The sequence below is a fragment of the Myxocyprinus asiaticus genome, chromosome 24 (assembly GCF_019703515.2).
Source record: "Myxocyprinus asiaticus isolate MX2 ecotype Aquarium Trade chromosome 24, UBuf_Myxa_2, whole genome shotgun sequence".
Taxonomy (NCBI): domain Eukaryota; kingdom Metazoa; phylum Chordata; class Actinopteri; order Cypriniformes; family Catostomidae; genus Myxocyprinus; species Myxocyprinus asiaticus.
This window is the reverse complement of record NC_059367.1, coordinates 27050316-27070852: the sequence shown is the minus strand read 5'-3', so window position 1 is coordinate 27070852 and position 20537 is coordinate 27050316. Positions and strand designations below refer to the sequence as shown.

At 39.3% G+C, this 20537-nt stretch overlaps 1 protein-coding gene across 13 annotated transcripts; it reads right to left on the bottom strand.

The window, feature by feature from the left end:
- Window positions 1-5251: 5251 nt before the first annotated feature.
- LOC127415331 (uncharacterized) lies at window positions 5252-20537 on the bottom strand. 13 transcript variants are annotated; one of them, XM_051654061.1, is made up of 12 exons: window positions 19936-20537; window positions 19061-19589; window positions 18649-18804; window positions 18065-18301; window positions 17385-17582; window positions 10544-10848; window positions 9968-10344; window positions 9093-9840; window positions 8781-8971; window positions 7670-8715; window positions 7269-7457; window positions 5252-7121 (listed from the first exon to the last, which is right to left on the bottom strand). In XM_051654061.1, exons 4-8 carry the CDS (start codon window positions 18065-18067, stop codon window positions 9818-9820), a joined length of 906 nt encoding a protein of 301 aa, XP_051510021.1. In that variant the 5' UTR covers window positions 18068-18301; window positions 18649-18804; window positions 19061-19589; window positions 19936-20537; the 3' UTR covers window positions 5252-7121; window positions 7269-7457; window positions 7670-8715; window positions 8781-8971; window positions 9093-9817. The 13 variants fall into 13 exon arrangements, 9 of the variants coding, with proteins under 9 accessions (XP_051510021.1, XP_051510022.1, XP_051510023.1 ...); XM_051654062.1 differs by having other exon boundaries at window positions 5252-7093; XM_051654063.1 differs by having other exon boundaries at window positions 5252-7064.

The following is a 20537-nucleotide window of genomic DNA, read 5'->3' as shown; positions in this document are numbered from 1 at the left end:
AATAAAAGTATTCCCAAACCCGTACATTTCCAAAATCTTAAAAAAGTAATTCCATTCTACCATATCAAATGCCTTTTCTGTGTCAAGTGAGATGGCAGCGACCGGAGATTATTCGCCACTGACCACATGATATTGATGAAACCTCTAATGTTATCAGTAGAGCTACGGTCCCGAATAAACCCCACCTGATCTATAAGAGATATCATAACTTTACTTAATCGGTTAACCAGAATTTTTTACAATATTTTAACTTCTAGATGAATCAGGGAAATTGGACAGTAACTCTTACACTCGCTTGGATCCTTGTCCTTTTCAAGAATCAGACTGATCCAGGCTTGTGTCATTGTTGGCGGAAGCTTTCCATTCTTTAATGATTCTGTATATCTAGCAAAAGTGGAGCCAGTTCTGTAGCATACGATCTAAAAAATTCAACAGCAAAGCCATCTGGTCCAAGAGCTTTGCCTGTAGGCAAGGCCTTAATTACCTCGCCAAGCTCCTCCAAATTTATCTTAGAATCAAGAGAATTTTTTTGCTCAGTTGTCAGTTTAGGACGTTCTAATGGTTCCACAAAGTTTCTAATATCATCATCGGTAGACAAAGATGTGGCACTATAAAGATTAACATCAATGGCAGTGGTAAATATTTCACCACCAACAGATTTCACTGAGGGAATGATAGAAAAAGATTCTCTCTGTTTTATATATCTAGCCAGAAGCTTCCCTGCTTTGTCCTCTGAATAGCCAAAACTCCACCTTCCATGACAAAATAGTATTATATCTGTATTTCAATCAGGTCACTTCTCTGAGGCCATTAGACGACATTCGTTTAATGGCACTTGCCACTTTTAATATTCCCTTCCAATTCCACTAGTTCTTGTGCTTTGGAGTTTTTTTGGTGAATGAGGCATACTGTATGATCTGGCCCCTGTGAACCACCTTAAGTGCCTCCCAAGCTACGCCCACAGAGGATACTGAGGATTGATTTCAGCCTTTAGCATTTGTTGGAATTCAGGATTTTGCAAAAGGGATACATTAAAGCACCAACTATATGATTTCTTTTTCTCCATATGTGGCAACACCGCTAAAAACACCAGAGCGTGATCTGAGACTAAAATGTTTCCAATTGAGCAATCAACAACAGATGAAATGAGGGACTTAGATATAAATATATATATATATACTTGCACACTTTTGCTTCACTATGATCAAGGACCGAGTCCATCAATAGATTAAAGTCTCCTCCCAATATTATGTCATGAGGGGTGCCAGTGGCTTGCAACATCCCTTCAAGATCTATAAAATAGCACTGATCATCAACGTAAGGTGCATAAATATTCGCCAAAAATAAGACTTTGTCCCTGAATTTCAGCTAAAATAATAATGATTATTCCTAATTTATCTTTATTCTGTTATGTTTACTTATCAGAGTAATGATTCCCCTGCACTTACTCGAGCCAGCTCTATAAAAAATAATGCTCACCCAATATCTTTCCAAATTTTTCAGCATTTTCAGGAAAGGTGCATTTCTTGAAGAAACACTATATCATATTTCTTATGCTTAAGAAGAGGAATAACCTTCCTTCTTTTTATGGGGTGCCCCAACCCATTCACATTCCACGTGGAGAGAGACAATCCACTCATATTAACATTTGACATTTTGACATGTAAGAAAAAATAGATTGTGTGTCAAAAACAGGATTATAAAGACCACATTCCAACATTAGTGCAACAGTCAAACCCCGAATATTAACCAGAACCAAACAAACAGAAAAAAGAAAAACCTGTGCATTAACCCCACGCACAACAGCGCCAACTGGCGTCCATCCCTCCAAACTCAAACAGTCCACGTACGCCTACGAGAACACCCGCGACAACTTTGCCATCGGATTGCTCAAGTCTGGTGTTTCTATGCAAATTTTGTGAGACAGAATTACACAGCAAAAGATAATCTATAAAACAAACTCCAGCCAATAGGCAGCATAAAAACAGAGCATGTAGCTTCATCCATAAAACTGTCCTAAAGGTGTATTATTCTACAAAATCAACTGCTAGGCAGAACCAGCACAAAAAGAGCGCAGAGATTCTTCAGACAGTCAAACGAATATTCAGTGAGCCAGTCCATTTGGCTGCAACATGAGTGCAAGCAAATGACTTACTCACTCCAATGACTCAGCCAGAAGTACTTCACAAAATAAACTTCAGCCGATAGGCGGACTAAGCACAAAGAGCATGTAGATTCATCCACAAAACTGTCCCGAAGGTGTGTTGCTCTACAAAATAAACTCCAGCCGCTAGGCGGAACCAGCACAAAAAGAGCACGCAGAATCTTCAAACAGTCAAGCAAATGTTCAGTGAGCCGGTCCATTCGGCTGCAATGTGAGTACCACATAGTGACTTACTCACTCCATTGACTGTATGAAGGACATCCCTTGCTGTGGGCATGTGAATGTTTTACGTCCATCCTTAGCATCTATTCTCAATTTGGGGATGTCGGGAATATGCCGGGAATATCAGTGCAAAAGCGATCTTCTGTTGATGTAAAAGTTTCTTGCATTCCTTGAATCAATCACGTTTCTCTCTTGTCGAGTTCGCAAAGTCTGGGAACAAGAAAATGCTGTGGTTCTTCCAAGAAAGCCTTCCTTTATTCCTCGCCTCACATAACACAAGATCTTTATCGGATGATCTTAGAAATTTGGCCAGAACTGATTGGGGCCTGTCTCCCTCAGCGGATTGCCAAGCCAGAACCCTGTGAGCTCGCTCGATTTCCAGCTTAATGCCTGCTATGTTGAGCACACTCAGAAAGAGTCCATCCAGGAATTCCATCGTATCCTGTCCCTCCACTCCCTCTGGGACCCCACGATACGGATTTTATTCCGCTGGTTTACGAAACAGTTTTTCATATCCTCCAACTTCTCCTAGACACGCTCCAAATGCACCTTGGTCACTAGCAGATTAGCATTAAATTCCCTCTCCGATGACTCCAGATAATCGATCTGTTTCTCAACATCCCCCACTCTTGTGACCACCTTGTACAAATATCTCATTTTAGTCACAAGTCACATTTTAAACTAAAACCCCCATATGCTAGCTCACTATGTAGAGAGTGTTTTTTTTTTTTTTTTTTTTTTGTATTACAATGTTTCATTATGAAACTCTATATCAAGGAACAGCAACCTTTTTGACATGGAGTGCCATTTTATATTTTACTGGTCAATGGCTGTGCCATTTTCTGAAGTTTGAGTCCACTTGTGAAAATGTTTCTATTTTGCAGTTTTCTAATTTAAATGTTTATTTTTCATTACAAATGTGCGAAACCTGATGATTATCATATAATCACGATACTGCATGTGGTCCTGCATCCTGTGAAAGTGCTTTAATGAAAGAAAACCTGTCCTTTTGTACAAAACTAATTACAGTAAATGTCACAAATTTGCTTATTTGATTACTGATCATGAAATTGTGTGGAATCTTAAATCTTTCTATATTATGTCATCAGGGGTGGACTGGGACTAAAAAGTGGCCCTGGACTTTCTGGCCCAGAGAGGCCCACCAAACCCGGCCCACAACACACCACACCATAACACACCGGCTCATTGATTTCATTTTCAGGCTCAATTTAAAATTTTTGTGTTGAAAAAAAAAAAAACCAAACTAGACATTTCTATTGACTGCTAGTCATGACAACGGGACCCACCAGTTCAAAATTTGTCAGAACTTTAAAACATATCAAACCACTGTAAATGTGATGTGTAGTTTTTAGAGAAAGCACTAAAAATAAGCACTTTATAGTTCAGAAAACATTTTTCCTAACATACAGATGTTAGGTTAAAATGTACATGAAAGTATAAGGGAATGTGTGTATTTTAGGTGCTGTGACAAGTCAGCATTTCTTCAAAGTTTTTAAAGGTCTTAATCACCTTTCAACATTTTTCCAGAACTGCAAATAAACTTGTCTTAGTTAATATGAGGTTGTGGAAACAACAAGTATAATAATAATAATATATTATATATGTATAGCTGTACAAGATCACAAAATGGTGTTTAAAATAGTTAATGAAGAAAGTGTCACACAGCAGGACACTGATGACAATGCTTAAAATTTCATGTCAATTACTCATGTGTAAATATTTATTTAAAAAATAAATAAATAAAAACAAAGTTTTTAAGTTGAACAAAGAATATGTACATATATAAATATAAATACATGTAAAACAAAATAAACACCTTTTAGAGTGTAGATATTTTGCAGATTAATTGCTCATATTTTCCCTCTGTGAGTTTGTTGCGTCTTTATATCTGCAGTGTTTTAATTCCTTCCCCAGATTATTCTTGAGGAAAAGTGAAAAGCCCAATGCTTTGACAAGCGTTGTTTCTGTTATTCTTTAAACAAAGTAAGACTCAAAGACTCAAATAGCTACAAAGTAATATTTTTCATTGCTTATTTTCAGCATTTTTATCAGGCATGAGCATTATTCAGCAAGTGGCACTTCAGCTCCCGCTAATTCTTTGCGGTGTGAATAAATTATGCAAATTACTATATACTGCTCATAGCTTTACTGTTTGTAGATTTTATATATGCTGATATTATTGTATTTGTTGTAACTTGCAGTTATTTGTCATTTTGTGATTATTCAGAGCTCTTCTTATATTTAATATGTTGTCTTTGGTGGTCACCATTACTGTGATTTGTATGTCAGATAATGAGGTCCACCCGGGGTTTGTTAACAGGTATTCACAGAAATTCAATATTGTGTATGGGGATCAGTTGTACGGTATTGCAAATAGTCTCACGTACATTTGGCTAGTTGTCTAGAGTGTGCCACTTGGCTAATTGTATGGTTATATTCCCTTTTAAGGAGCGTTAGAGTTGTTTATTCATCTTCAGATGGCACATGACCAATGAATAATGATGCTCTTAAGTTTGTTGTAATTCATGTAACAGTGTGTTTCTTGTGTGTGTGTATATATATATATATAATTTTTTTTAAATAATTTTTGAAATGAAGTGTTTAGTTTTGCATTAACTGTACATTTAGTCTTTTTTTCTTACTGTGCACTGTTTTATCATGTCTCCTGGTTTCCCTCATCAATCAAAGTTCCTATCTATCTGTACTATTGATTTTGTTTAATCTATCATAGTATCATAATCTTAAGTACGCAAACTCAAGGCATTGCATTAGAAATAACCCTTATGTTCTTCAGTATAATTATTAAAAAATTGCACTGTAAATAACTGCACATGTTCCTTGTAATGCTATAACAAATAATCCCTTTATTTAGAGTGAGACAAAATAGGAAAAAAAGAAATAATATAAATATAATACACTTCAATAAAATATTATTTTAAATAAAAAAAAAATCTCCAGTGTTCCCAATTCAGCGGTCCTTGTTCCTGTATTATATGTTTTTAAATTTTGTACATTTTGTCTGATCTGTCCAATTCTAAAGGTAGACATCATTTTAATAAAATGAGATAAATATCTTTCAGAAGTTTACAGTGTTTAGTTCAAAGTCACTTTGAATAGAAACATCTGGTAAATGTAAATATTTATATTATGCATTATAATACTGATGATAATATATGCTAATAATATATTATTACAATTGTATTAATGATAATAAAATAATAAAAATAAGTACAATTTATAAAAAGTAAAAGGGCAAAAACTCTGTATCTTTATGCCCCTGAGACAACTGACATGAAATGTTCATAACTAGTGCACACCCTGCTGTCAAATCGACATCATTTTCACAGGGCAAAAACTTTATTTTTGTATTTTTTGTGTCCCTGAGTTGGTTGGTTGCAGAATGTACAAACAGGCAGGTTGTGTACACATGCCAGTTTGGCTGCAACATCAGTAAGATTGTCTGTGTGTTTTCTTTTGAACAGTGTTGCTCTGGCCCACATTGAAGGACTGTCAGCACTGTGTGTCAGTTTGACTGCTGCACATTGTCACAGGTGTTGTGGAAATGGCTAGAATCATTGTGTTGCCGTGATTGTGGGTAGAGGTTTGGTGATGGTGGAAGTGGCTGGAATCACTTGCGTTGTAGTAGTGACTGTAGATAATATTTTGGTGATGGTGGAAGTGACCAGAGATCTTCTCACTGTGTTCTGACTGGTAGGAGTCTTTGGAACTGCCATCACAATGTCCGTTCTTTCTTTCAACACCTTGGTCCCTGCCGTGCTCGGAATGTGTTCGTACTCAATCAGCGATTAGTCAGGTGGAGGGAGAACAGATGGTTGACATGCTGCTGGAGGTAGATGCTTTGAGGAGATTGATGTGGTCTTTAATATGGTGGATGGCATTTTTGTTGACTGCAAGTTGATGAGTCTCTCTTGACTGCGGATGAAATCACGGATGGTCTTGGAGCTGATTTTTAGTAAAGGAATACCTCCACCAAAATACAATGCTGGATTCTCTCGTAGGCTTTTGTGATGTTTTTTCAGGGCTCAATTGAGTGCTGCGAGGGGACCACAACCAGAGAAGTTTCACCAGCGTGTACATCAGCCTGTTGTGCTGAAGCACTGATGTTTTGTTGAGCTGGTGTGTAGCGTTTAGCCATCCTGACTCGCTGAATCATGGCAGCATCAACGTGATAATCCCTCTTTGTGCTAGCATTACATTCTGATTGAGGTTAACAAAATCATGCACAAAGGCCGGAGGGTGAGCCGTGGTGATCTCATCAGTTGTCAGGGTGATGTGGGCTGGGACGGCAGCCACCATGTCACCATCTGCCTCTGTGTCACTCTGGTACACCTCATCATCCTCATCTGGGTCACGCTGGCCAGGCTGAATCATCTCCTCCTCTGGACTGGGTCTGTCATTTATGATGTCACTAAAGGGAGAAGGGACCAGTTACACCTGTGCTCTGGCTGAAGAGGTACTCCAACCCAATCAACTCATTGGACGTGACATCATAATGGCCGTGGAAATTCTCCTACACAGTTTCTCCAAACTACTTCTGGCAGCAGGTGTTGAGGCGTTCCATCAGAGGCACAGAGTACATTCGGTGGTGTCGTCCTTTGCCTCCAAACACAGCGTCAGAACTGCAGTCCAAGTTCCACTAAGCAGGTAAACTTGATAAGGACACGCCTCGCAGTGGGGACGTCAGATTGACAAACTACATTACAATCATTGCAAGGCCACAAATAATTGAACTGCCACAAGTAATGATCACATTGATATACACAGTATCATATCATGAGTGCCATCACAGGTTTGGCATTTTATTTTAGCATTTGGAACAGCATGTTTGCAAAATTTGTACCTGGAATCATATTAGGCAGAACATTGTGGAATCACTCCAGGCTGTTGCTTCCACAGACACACTTGTAAAAAGGAACGTCCACTCCGTTGATGGTTGTGGTATGAGCCACACGATACATGTTCATGTGTGGAGGATGCTGGAGGCACTCTAGATGACGTTGCTGGCCTTCCCAAACCTCATCTATGGCTTCTGTAAATAAACCATTGTAAACATTAGAAGGACAGTTTATGTGTGCTAACATACTTCATGATAAATAGCACATACATATATAATCAAAACATGTATGTAATATTAGTTTATAATATGTACTAACAGTATAGTATATCGAATATATAGTTATTGACCTCCAATATTGAAGTACTATTAAAAACTTTTTTACATGTTTGTATCAAATTATATACCTGCTAACTCCACTTTCATCTAGCCCAGCAGGACCTTTGAGCTCACCAATGGCTATCTGGATGAACCTAAATGTCTCCTGAGCCCCAAGTGTAATTCTCCGAACATGGTGCTCCCTTGACACACAGTCGCACCATGTTTTCATTCATGAGCATGTTCAAAGCTGTCGGGTCCTTTGCTCTGACAGCCTTGATAAGCAGCTCCAAGTCTGAGTGGTTGTAGGCTAGCACTGCTCCTGCTAGCACAGACTTGAACACCGCATACTTGGAGTGGCTGTCAGTGAGAATGGCTGCATGAAACCTAAGGATCCAGTGGAATATGTCCAGACACACCACCATACAATTGTCCACCCATGTCTGGAACAAGGTCTCCACAGCGGTCTCCACCCTCGATCAACGTATAAGATCTTTGGCACAGACTGATCGGCCTGCTGGAATCTGTCTATTACTCCACGGCACATGAGCTCCAGATACTCGATGGACTCTTCACAGGAAAGTACAAATGAGACAATCTGGGAATGCTCATTGCCTATGCTGGTAATCCACTCAGCTGTGTCTTTACCCTCTCCCGACAGCTTCTTCACCACCTGCAAAGCAAAATTTTTCAGTTTTAGAAATGTGTGTGATCCAAGTAATATGATAGCAAACATGTAATTGAAAGTCAATAATCAGATTACACACAACACTGGTTGTACTCATCTTCTTAGTGGAGACCATTTTTAGCACAGTGCCAAAAGTGTAGAGAACTTGGCTCCTGAAGTCCTGCACATTGTTGGCCTCTGCCAGCAGGAAGGCATGGTGGAGCAGACGAGCAGAGGGCAGCTCTCTAGGAGGAGGTGGAGCCTCGAAAGTGTGTCTTAAGACTGACATGAACCCCCTGGGTTTCATGAGAGTCATGAGGAGTGTGGTGCGGTGTACAGATTCTTCCTCTGGAGATACTCCTCAAAGTGATTCTCTTGAATCCGTCGCCACACCTTCATCATGGTGTTCCCATCAGTCTGGTCCCACAGAGCCCATAAAACATTCACACCACATTGTCCATACCACGCCTGTAAAATATGATCATCAATATGCCAACAGTGACCGGTGCTACTACTTTAAGGCATGTACTCACTTGTCTGTGAGGATGGCAGTGAACATGGCTTGATGAGCTTCACGGAGTTGACCATGGATAGCAGGATCCCAAGCCAACCACCGACCCATCTTGCTACCTTCACTGCTCCTGGCTGCTTTGATACATTGTCCACAGCATAGGACCTCCATCAGCATAGTATACCAGCTGGATACATCACAAATGTGACAAACCTGCAACGTAAAATAAAAACCAGTTCAATACTAGTGATTTATTTGATTTGATCTGTCTGTGAGTGTATTTACATAACAATAACAATGAATTGTTGCATTGCTACATAACAAATACTATTACCTGCTGTGGTAGCCTCACTGGTAAACGTTTTTTCCTTTCCCCACACATTCATCGCCATTTGGACACTTCAGCGAATATCTCCATACCCCGACAGGCTGCCACACAAAGATGCAACTCCGAAAGAAGAGATGTGGAGTTGGCACAGTACTACTAACGTAGCCTGGAGGTTCTGGAGGGTAAAACCACATCCTGTCTTATTTTATTACCCGCCGCCTCTTCAATGCACCGGTGTTGTTGCGGTACACCTGAATGGGAGTGAAGAGCCATCTTTCTGTGTCATCCTTCACCCAGGAAAGGTCCGCTGATGGAATGTCGTTGGGATTTTCCCACAGACACTCCCAAACCTCCAACTCAACCTGGAACACGTCAAAACAGTAAAATACATAATCTCAACCCAACATTAATTACTTAAGTTACTATTACTCAAAGGGGAGTCACTCAGAGATGATTTTGCAGAGGTGACATGACTCTTGTGCTTGAGCTTTGACACAGACTTCTTGGATGGAGACAGCTTCGACGGTGCCACTGTGGATGGGGACGTCTTCAGTGTCACTGTGGATGGGGACATCTTCATCATAACCGTAGATGGACATGTGCTCGGCGGCGCAACTGTGGATAGGGACGTCTTCATCGTGATCGTAGACAGACATGTGCTCGGCGGCGCGACTGTGGATGGGGACTCCTCAGATCTGATCCAATAAATAGTGTCATCCAGCCAAAAGGGATCATTGGTGACCAAGATTGATTCCTGGATAACAAATATACAAAAAGTTCATACACATCTGTCATTCATTACAGGCTTTCTGATATACTAGTTTTTTTTAAACATGAGAGAACCAATTACTGAACTAGTAGTAATTTGAACATACATTTACCATTCTGTTGTGTGTGTTTCAGACAATTTACTTGCTCCTTTTTCTTGTTATAAATGAACTTCATAAACCTCTTCATCTGTACACTGGTGATATGGGTCACAGGTGTATGCAGCCACCAGCAGACACAGCTATCTGCCTTCTGGATCAAATCCCTCTGACCACTGCTGAAATCATCAGGCCTGGCCTTCTGGGTGGAATATTGGCACATCTCCTGCGAGGTATGATTCTCAAACCCTTTCTGTCCATACACACACTGATGGACATTAGCCTCCAGGTCTATAGAGACTTGTGAGAAGCTCTCTGCATACTCTGGCAGACGATCTTTTTTCCACTGATTGTGCACTTTCCCTTTTGCAAGTGGGTTAGAGAGTTTTGCTCTGTGCTTGTCAACCACACAGCAAATACATCCATCAGTCAGACATGCATCAAATTAGAATAGAAACTTTGCAAACATGAAAAGAAAATAATCAATGTATTTATAACAACCATAGCGTCGCATAAATATCTTTTGTTTTCAGCATCTTATTAAAATGATATTGAAGCTTACATTAATACAATAAGGTTAAAAACACTTACTTCTTCAGGTAACCCACATCATTTTCCAAAAGCCAGTGGAATGGGGCATGTAAGTATTGGCCAAATCGCACCACCAGCTTCCCCAGACACTGCTGGCGTAATGGTGCTGGGATCCCGTCAGCATGGAGGAGCATTTCAGCATGAGCTAGGGCATAGGACTCATCCAGCAACTGCACGGGTGGTAAAGGAAAGGTCATCTTTATCTCTCTGTATGCCTTATTCGTCGCCAACAATATGGTCTGTTGACGACCTCCTGGAGCATTTGGATTTACAACCTGGATGGCTGGATGGCATCTCAAGGTAAACTGAAATGATGATAACATTATTAACTGTACTGTTTTTAATCTCATACATAAATATGATATATGGACAAATATGAACATGTAAGATTGTAGTTCATATATTTAGTCATACATGTCCCTATTGAAATTCCACTTTTGTTAGGGAAAATAAATATACATTGGCGGCCAAAAGTTTGGAATAATGTACAGATTTTGTTGTTTCGGAAGGAAATTGGTACTTTAATTCACCATGTGAAAGTGGCATTCAACTGATCACAAAGTATAGTCAGGACATGACTGATGTAAAAAAACAACACCATCACTATTTGAAAAAAGTAATTTTTGATAAAATCTAGACAGGCCCCATTTCCAGCAGCCATCACTCCAACACCTTATCCTTGTGTAATCATGCTAATTGCAAATTTGGTACTAAAAAAAAAATCACGCCATTATATAAAACACTGCTAAAAGCTGTCTGGTTCATTAAATGAAGCTTAACATCGTCTTTGTGTTTGTTTTTGAGTTGCCACATTATGCAATAGACTGGCATGTCTTAAGGTCAATATTAGGTCAAAAATAGCAAAAAAGAAACAGCTTTCTCTATAAACTCGTCAGTCAATCATTGTTTTGTGGAATGAAGGCTATGCAATGCTTAAAATTGCCAAAAAACTGAAGATTTCATACAAAAGGTGTACACCACAGTCTTCAAAGACAAAGGACAACTGGCTCTAACAAGGACAGAAAGAGATGTGGAAGGCCCAGATGTACAACTAAACAAGAGGATAAGTACATCAGAGTCTCCAGATGTGCCCGACAAGACAGCCACATCTATGGCAAGTGCTACAGTAAGTGTGGGGTGAAATGTCACCTGAGTATCTGGAAAAACGGACAGCTAGAATGCCAAGGATCTGCAAAGCTGTCATTGCTACACGTGGAGGATTTTTTGATGAGAACTCTTTGAAGCAGTTTAAGTAGTTTAATTTGAAATATGTAGTATTTTGAATAAAAGAACAAGTGTATGAATTAAGTCAGTGAAAACCATACATTACACATACAGTATGTGTTTACATATTGCCATATATCAGATATCTATGTAGGATTGAAACTTCTGGTGGCTTTTTAAGATAATTTGATGAACACTGCTGTTACTGACACAAACATACAGGTGAAAAAAATCACTACTCACTTGTTGCTAGCTGAAGAGGAAAATGATTCTCCAATTTAATTTAAAAAAATATTAAAACTGTAAAGTTCACATTTGATGTTGAGGGGTCAATGAACTGTCGAAAACAGAGCTTGCAGCATCACTGTTCTGTGATTGGTAGCCTACAGTCGAATTCTACGATATGACTGGTAGTCTACTGTTGAATTCTACGATATGATTGGTAGTCTACAGTCAGAGACTACAGTGACTGTAGATTCTCAGCCAATCAGGAGACCTAATTGTCTACAGTCACTGTAGACTTTGACCATAGACTTCTATGCAATTATTTTCAAAATAAAATAGTTTTTTGAATATTAATTCTGTACTCGAGTCCACATAGTTATGTTGAAGCCCAGGGCAGCTGCCTGTGTCACCTGTAGGACGGGCCGGTACTTGCGCAGCAATGGGCCAGCCCACATTACCCAGCGGCCCACTGGGAAAACGCCCGGTACTCCTGATGGCCAGTCTGCCCCTGAACGTCATACATTCTTCAATATCACGCAAGCAACAGCGTGAGAGGAGCAGGCTATAAGTTTTTTGCACCGGCATTCCAATTTACATCTTGATGTAACCCTTCCTCGTGATCACACTGCAACAAGACTGCAGCAGGTCCAGTTCCAGATCAAAATCACTGAGGGTGCTTCTGAAAATAGTGGGGGTGCTCTGAATTAAGTGGAGATGTATCGTAATTACAAATTTTTTAATAGATTAAATCATGTTTAAATGCTACCAAAATAACGTAATGTATTTTTAATGTACAAAACATTTATTGCTTTGTTATTTTCACATTATCTGTCACTGAAATTCACAGCAAAATGCTGCGCCTGCAGATTAGGACATCCTGATTTGCAAAATCATACATGTTTATAAGTTTTCATGCAGCATTTTGTGTGTTTGCTGGGATTCAAGGAAATCTGCTTGCCAATTTATAGTATTAGTCTTACATATTCAGTTGAACAGGGGTGTGCGTTTATTTTGGTACAGGGGCATGGGCGTATAATATGCAGGGGACGTGTCCCCCTCACTTCCAATAAAACCTAAGTTCGTCCCCCGTACTTTTTTACAGGGCAAATATGTTTACGTTGTCTGTATTATACAGCAAATGTGTAAATATGTCAATGTAAACATTCAAATTTACTGGTCAATCTCTTAAGAGACGAAACAGCTGCTCAATCATGCACTGAATGAGCTCATCCTGTAGGTCATTTCCATGGCAACCACGTCAAGTCATCCGGGCTGGATCTGCATCCACAAACTCAATGTGGCAAAATACTTCCCATTCATGTTTTTACTGAGACGTCAAGCAATGTAAGTTGTCATTTGGCATCTGTTCATGTTTTGATGATGATCTATAATATTATTCTGGTATGATAGCTCGAATCGGAAAATGGAAGCTTTCTTAAAATTATGCGCGCAATCGGAACTTGCACCTACACACAAATTTATTTGCACTTTTCATCCAACAATGGATCACAGTGGGTATAATATATATATATATATATATATATATATATATATATATTTGCTTTGTTTAAACAGTGCAACGTTTCTGTTATTAAATTATTGGATACGTATATGTAACAGAGCTTAGATCTTGAAATAGTCCTCACAGAAAACATGACATGTTAACTAGCTGGAACAGTATCTATTTCAGGTCATATCTACATGCGGTGATCTTTCATGGAAAAGTGGGCCACTATAGTTCTAAATGCTGTTGTCTCGGCCATAAACACCTACAGTCTATTCAAAGTGTGTTTGATCCATATTGCAAACAAAACTGGAAAAGCTCATATGATTGTCTGGATTTACTCAACTTAAAGCACAGAGCACACAGGCTTGTATTTATTTATTTTTTCAGTTCACTTGGAAACAAAGTTGTGTAAGGGGGAAGTCACCCACTGGTCCAAGGACGGTATCCAGTGGCGTGGCTAAAGGTCTCCTGCGTGTTCTGTCTTATCGTGCGCGACATTAAATAATACTTTATTTGATTTGAGTTCCATGTTTTATTAATCTTATCATTAATTATTTTCTTTATTTCATCTGACTCCAATTATGAAAAACCTCGTTGATGTATCTATGCTCTGAATTTGAGTAATTCTCTCTTCAAGACCGCATTTGTTATTTCAATGTTATTTGGGTCCAGTGCCGGCCGGACACAGGTCCATTAACTACAAATTCATCAGTTTCAGATATTAGTAAGTTTTAGACTAAGTCCTTATAGGTTCTCGGCTTTATCTGTTTAGTCTTATTTGGCTAAGTTCTATAATAGATTCTCGGTTTACCGTTTAGCCCCAGTCAATTAAGTTCTGTTTTACAGATTCTCAGTCCTACCTTTAGTATTCCCGTTTAATTCTACTTGGCTAAGTTCTATTATAGATTCTCGGTTTACCGTTTAGCCCCAGTCAAATAAGTTCTGTTTGATACAGATTCTCAGTCCTACCCTTAGTATCCCCGTTTAATTCTACTTGGCTAAGTTCTATTATAGATTCTCAGTTTACCATTTAGCCTTTTACATACTTAACTAATGGGTTACTTCTGAAGTAGCTTAATTAAGCCAACTCTGACCATAGATTTGTAGTTAACAAGGAATATACTAGAAAACAGTCCTTCAGGTCTCTGTGTGAGACTTGGCAGGGGCATGCCCCTGATAGAATACTCTATTTTATTAAATTCTGAAATCTTACTTGTGATTTGACTTTGCTGAAAGGGAATGAGACCGTTTTACCAGTTGCACTAAGACCTCTTGAATGATACCAAACATGTACGATCAGAAAACCTTTTACATTACAGAACAGGATAAGTCATAACTTAGTTTTTAGTGTCCTTAAAGTGACCTAAGGTGAGAGAGAGAGAGAGAGAGAGAGAGAGAGAGAGAGAGAGAGAGAGAGAGAGAGAGCAGATGTGAGTGTGATTTGCATTTTATGGTCCCCAATCAGTGGGGTGTGTTTTCTCAGGTGGAGATGCTCCTCTGTGTGAGAGTTTTATGACGTTGGTTCTCGCAGAGTTCTTTGACTTTCCCGGAAGTGATGCAGATAATTTTTGTGACAGTCTTACATGTGGATTGATACATTAATTGCTTTTAAGGAACAATAGATTTGACAAAGTGTGCTAGTTTAGTGGCATTACATTTTTGAAAGCTATTTTTTGTTTTAAGCACTTCAGTTAACTATATATCTACAAGAAGAACTGTATATTGTCCTTTGTTTCTAAGTTACATCTGAATAAAATATTTTCACTTTTGGATGGACAAAGCCTGGTCTTTAGGTATGCAAACTCACGAGGGGTTTAAAAAAAAAAAAAAAAAAGTGACAATTACAGATCTGGAGGAATGCTTCAGTAGGAATTTCTTATTAAATAAGATTTACAGTGCATCCGGAAAGTATTCACAGCGCTTCACTTTTTCCACATTTTGTTATGTTACAGCCTTATTTCAAAATGGATTAAATTCATTATTTTCCTCAAAATTCTACAAACAATACCCCATAATGACAACATGAAAGAAGTTTGTTTGAAATCTTTGCAGATTTATTAAAAAAAAAAAAAAACGAAAAAAAAAAAAAAAATCACATGTACATAAGTATTCACAGCCTTTGCCATGACACTCAAAATTGAGCTCAGGTGCATCCTGTTTCCACTGATCATCCTTGAGATGTTTCTACAACTGGAGTCCACCTGTGATAAATTCAGTTGATTGGACATGATTTGGAAAGGCACACACCTGTCTATATAAGGTCCCACAGTTAACAGTGCATGTCAGAGCACAAACCAAGCCATGAAGTCCAAGGAATTGTCTGTAGACCTCCGAGACAGGATTATATCGAGGCACAGATCTGGGGAAGGGTACAGAAAAATTTCTGCAGCATTGAAGGTCCCAATGAGCACAGTGGCCTCCGTCATCCATAAATGGAAGGAGTTTGGAACCACCAGGACTCTTCCTAGAGCTGGCCGCCCGGCCAAACTGAGCGATCGGGGGAGAAGGGCCTTAGTCAGGGAGGTGACCAAGAACCCGATGGTCACTCTGACAGAGCTCCAGCGTTTCTCTATGGAGAGAGGAGAACCTTCCAGTAGAACAACCATCTCTGCAGCACTCCACCAATCAGGCCTGTATGGTAGAGTGGCCAGACGGAAGCCACTCCTCAGTAAAAGGCACATGACAGCCCACCTGGAGGACTCTCAGACAATGAGAAACAAAATTCTCTGGTCTGATGAAACAAAGATTGAACTCTTTGGCCTGAATGGCAAGCGTCATGTCTGGAGGAAACCAGGCACCGCTCATCACCTGGCCAATACCATCCCTACAGTGAAGCATGGTGGTGGCAGCATCATGCTGTGGGGATGTTTTTCAGTGGCAGGAACTGGGAGACAAGTCAGGATCGAGGGAAAGATGAATGCAGCAATGTACAGAGACATCCTTGATGAAAACCTGCTCCAGAGCGCTCTGGACCTCAGACAGGGGCGAAGGTTCATCTTCCAACAGGACAACGACCCTAAGCACACAGCCAAGATAACAAAGGAGTGGCTACGGGACAACTCTGTGAATGTCCTTGAGTGGCCCAGCCAGAGCCCAGACTTGAACCCGATTGAACATCTCTGGAGAGATCTGAAAATGGCTGTGCACCGACGCTCCCCATCCAACCTGATGGAGAATGGGAGAAACTGCACAAAAATAGGTGTGCCAAGCTGTAGCATCATACTCAAAAAGACTTGAGGCTGTAATTGGTGCCAAAGGTGCTTCAACAAACTATTGAGCAAAGGCTGTGAATACTTATGTACATGTGATTTTCTTTTTTTTTTTTCTTTTTTTTTTACTAAATTTGCAAAGATTTCAAACAAACTTCTTGCACGTTGTCATTATGGGGTATTGTTTGTAGAATTTTGAGGAAAATAATGAATTTAATCCATTTTGGAATAAGGCTGTAACTTAACAAAATGTGGAAATAGTGAAGCGCTGTGAATACTTTCCAGTTGCACTGTAAGTACACATTTTTTTACTGTTCAGAAGTTTTTACTGGCTCTTGTTTGTTTTAAACATAAAAATCTGCTGAAACAAGCCTAACCTATTTTCATTTCAAACAAGCCTAACCTATGCTGGTCTCATTATGACTTATATGCAAATTGTTTCAATTGATTCACTGAAAAAACCCAAATCAAAAGTGTGCAATCCAACATCACTACAACTACTAATGTGCCTTTTTATGGTTTGCAGGGGTACAGTAACAAAACAGTCTGAAAAATTGATTAAAAGTAATAATTTTCTTTTCAAAAGGTAGAAGTACAGCACAGTAACAAAGTACTTTACACCTGTGGGATATCCAAATCCTTCAGAATAATCTCATGTTGTTTTCATGCAACTTACTTGATCAGCTGGACCATCTGTCTTCAACAGTTGACCTGAAACCCACAACTGTTGGGGAGATCTGTTGCCTTCAGATGAGAGGGGATGTCGGTCCCATGCCTGCCTGATCAGGTCAAGGTCCACATTCAATCTAGGCACCATAACATTCTGCAGACATATGAGGTGTTTTTCATTGTCTGGGTCCAGTGCTCCAATTTCCTGCAGATAGTGGAAAACTGCATAATAGTTCGATGTAACTGCACACCAGACGTCACGCCACAGACACTCAATGCGTTGGTTGTGAACGCTTCTTCCGGTAATATAGCTGGTCCTCTCTAAGGTGTAAATGTGGTTGGAACAGAGAAAACAAACAGTCTCTGCTACTAATAGAATAGGGTGTATAAATATATGCACACTACCAGCCAAAAGTTTGTCCACTTCACAGATTTCTTCCAATAACTTGCTAATATATCAACATTTATTTATAATCTGAATACTCAAATAGTCAACAATGTACTAACTGCATTGCATTTTGTTCCCTGCATGCTTCATTTAAGTTTTTCCAAACTGAGAAAGTTTATGGGCCAAACTGTTTCATATTTCTTCAAAATAACCAAGCAATCTGATGCACAGCAATGTGTTCCCTTTAATAAACAAATATATGGGTAACATTTAACCATTTTATGGACAAAAACCTTTACCATTTATGCTAAATGTTTAAGAGAGCTGGTCCACGCAGAGGATGCTCCAATATAAACCTTGCCACATCAACATTTTCACCACCTTTATCACTCCTCACTCTTCTTGGCAAACCAAACTGCTGGACAGCCTCCAAAAATGCTTCCAAGACAGCTGAGGCCTGGTTGTTGGTGCTGGCCTTCAGATACATGATCTTATGGCTGTACCCATCTATGCCCCCATGGATGACGATGTGCCACCTTACAGGGAGCACAACACATGAACTGGACCAGATACAAAGTGTCTTCAAGAGTTAAAGCACAAAGAAAAATATCTATGTACAATTATATAATAAATATTTCTGACACACAGTTCTGACTGGATGTGCTGCATTCAAAGCCATTGTAAAATGACAATAAACACACATCTGGCATCTCACATTATGAATTAATGCATATATTCTGTAAAATAATGGGGGTTATGAACCCAAAAAAGGTACTCAAGTCTGCATTACAGTGAATTTAACATGTGCCCGTTTCCTGTGACAAAATCACTGTACTGCACAGCCTCTAATGGCTTATTTATTTAATATAATGTCTTAACTTACTTAGTCAGTTTGTGGTTTCCATCAATATGCCAAAGAGACAAAGATGTAGGAACTGAACACACCCTTCTGTGAATCAAATTATGGTGCAATTCACGCAGCAGGGTGCCAATTGGATCCACAGCATTCAGAGTTTCTCGAACTCTAGATCGTGTTATTCTTTACAAGAGGGGTTAGAACAACAACTTACTATTAGCATCAGCACTACATATGTGTATGTACTGTCATCTTTACCTTCCATTCAATATGAACTGCGGTCTGCTTAAGCTGAATAGTAACAAAATTTGATACCAATGTGCAACTTGACATGTTAGACACAACTAAAAACAAAAAATAAAAACGAGACTAAACAAATATAATTAGGGCAACACGTGAAATATAGAACACACACACAAAATATAATTGTCTGCCTTACCTGATGCCTGCACTCTGATACCAAGACACCATGACATATCCTGAATTCGGGCACCGATGAAAGAAGTCACCAACAACTTTTCTCAAGTCTTCGTCAGAAATCTGGCTGTACGTTTGCCTTACTGACAGCCCGTATTCCCTCAATCTCCTCTTCACAGTGCTTAAACTCACATACAACATACGGGATATCTCAGGAACAGTGAAGTTTAGTTAAAGGAGGTATTCCAGCTGATCTATGGTGATGTTAAAGGAAGGCCGTCCCTTCTCGCCAGTTTGTTTGAGAATTGGAGCTTTAAAACCATGAAATGTTGCATCCCTTGTTGACGCGAGCAGCTGATGTGCCTGTTTTCTAACACATGGTCCAAGTTTCCAAATTCTAAACGGTCAGCACATTTTCAAAGTAGCCATATGACATTATCTGGTACAACACACAATCAAAATCACCTTCTGAACCAGGGCATTACATTTTCTTTCCTAAAGAACTGAGGAAATCTGCAACCTGGGCTACAACATCTTGAGCGAGCTCAAACCTAGTGAGGAAATGTATGTATGTATGTATATATATATATATATATATATATATATATATATATAAACAAGATGAAAAGAAACCTTAAACTGCAAAACGAAAGCACGTCATGACAAATGTTGATGTTAGCTTGACAAAGTTATGTTTAATTTATGGAGAGATAACGTGCTTGCTCCAGCTCGATTTCTGAAACGTTTAGTAGTTTATCCTCAGCTAGCAAGTAAAGTTAATGATATGTTTCCGTTATAATCTATATCACGATTTAATTAACTTTTAATAATTTGTGAGTAATTGCTCTGTGAGTAATTAAGTACGTACAAGTATTTTAGACTGCTAGCGCTACATACCTGGATTTAACTGACACAGACCAACTGTAATATATCCTGCATACAGGATACATTTATCCTGGCCATCACTCTTTCCTTTCAGACATTTTGCAGGTAATAATTTCTGAGGAAGCGTTCAAGGAAAAATATCGGTCAGCCGCCTTCTTCGTCTGAAGTGTTGTGGCGGTTAGCTCAAAACGAGGTGCACCGCCCACTGGTAAGGGGTCAGGATCAAGTCTATTCTTTAAGTATTTTTCATGCACTTACCTATATTCTTATTTTATTCCGCTATATATAAGGCATGAAAATGTTACTCACACCTGTTAAGACAAACGCTACACTTAGCGCAACGATTTCTAAACGATTAATTACCAAATTTACTACAAATGCCAACTCCACTGTCTATACGGTATTTGACCGCGGAAAGTTAGTTTGACGTTCGACATTCGTTAGAAATTCGGTTTCTCTTACCCGCGCTCTCTTCAGTCGACAATCTTACAAAGATGTCATTAGCACACTTGGTTTAAAGGGAGTACAACTATACTATATGGGCATAAAAATTGGATTCAGAACAGTCAAGGCTTGATGTGGCTGCAAAATTATGCCTGAAATGATCCGATGCG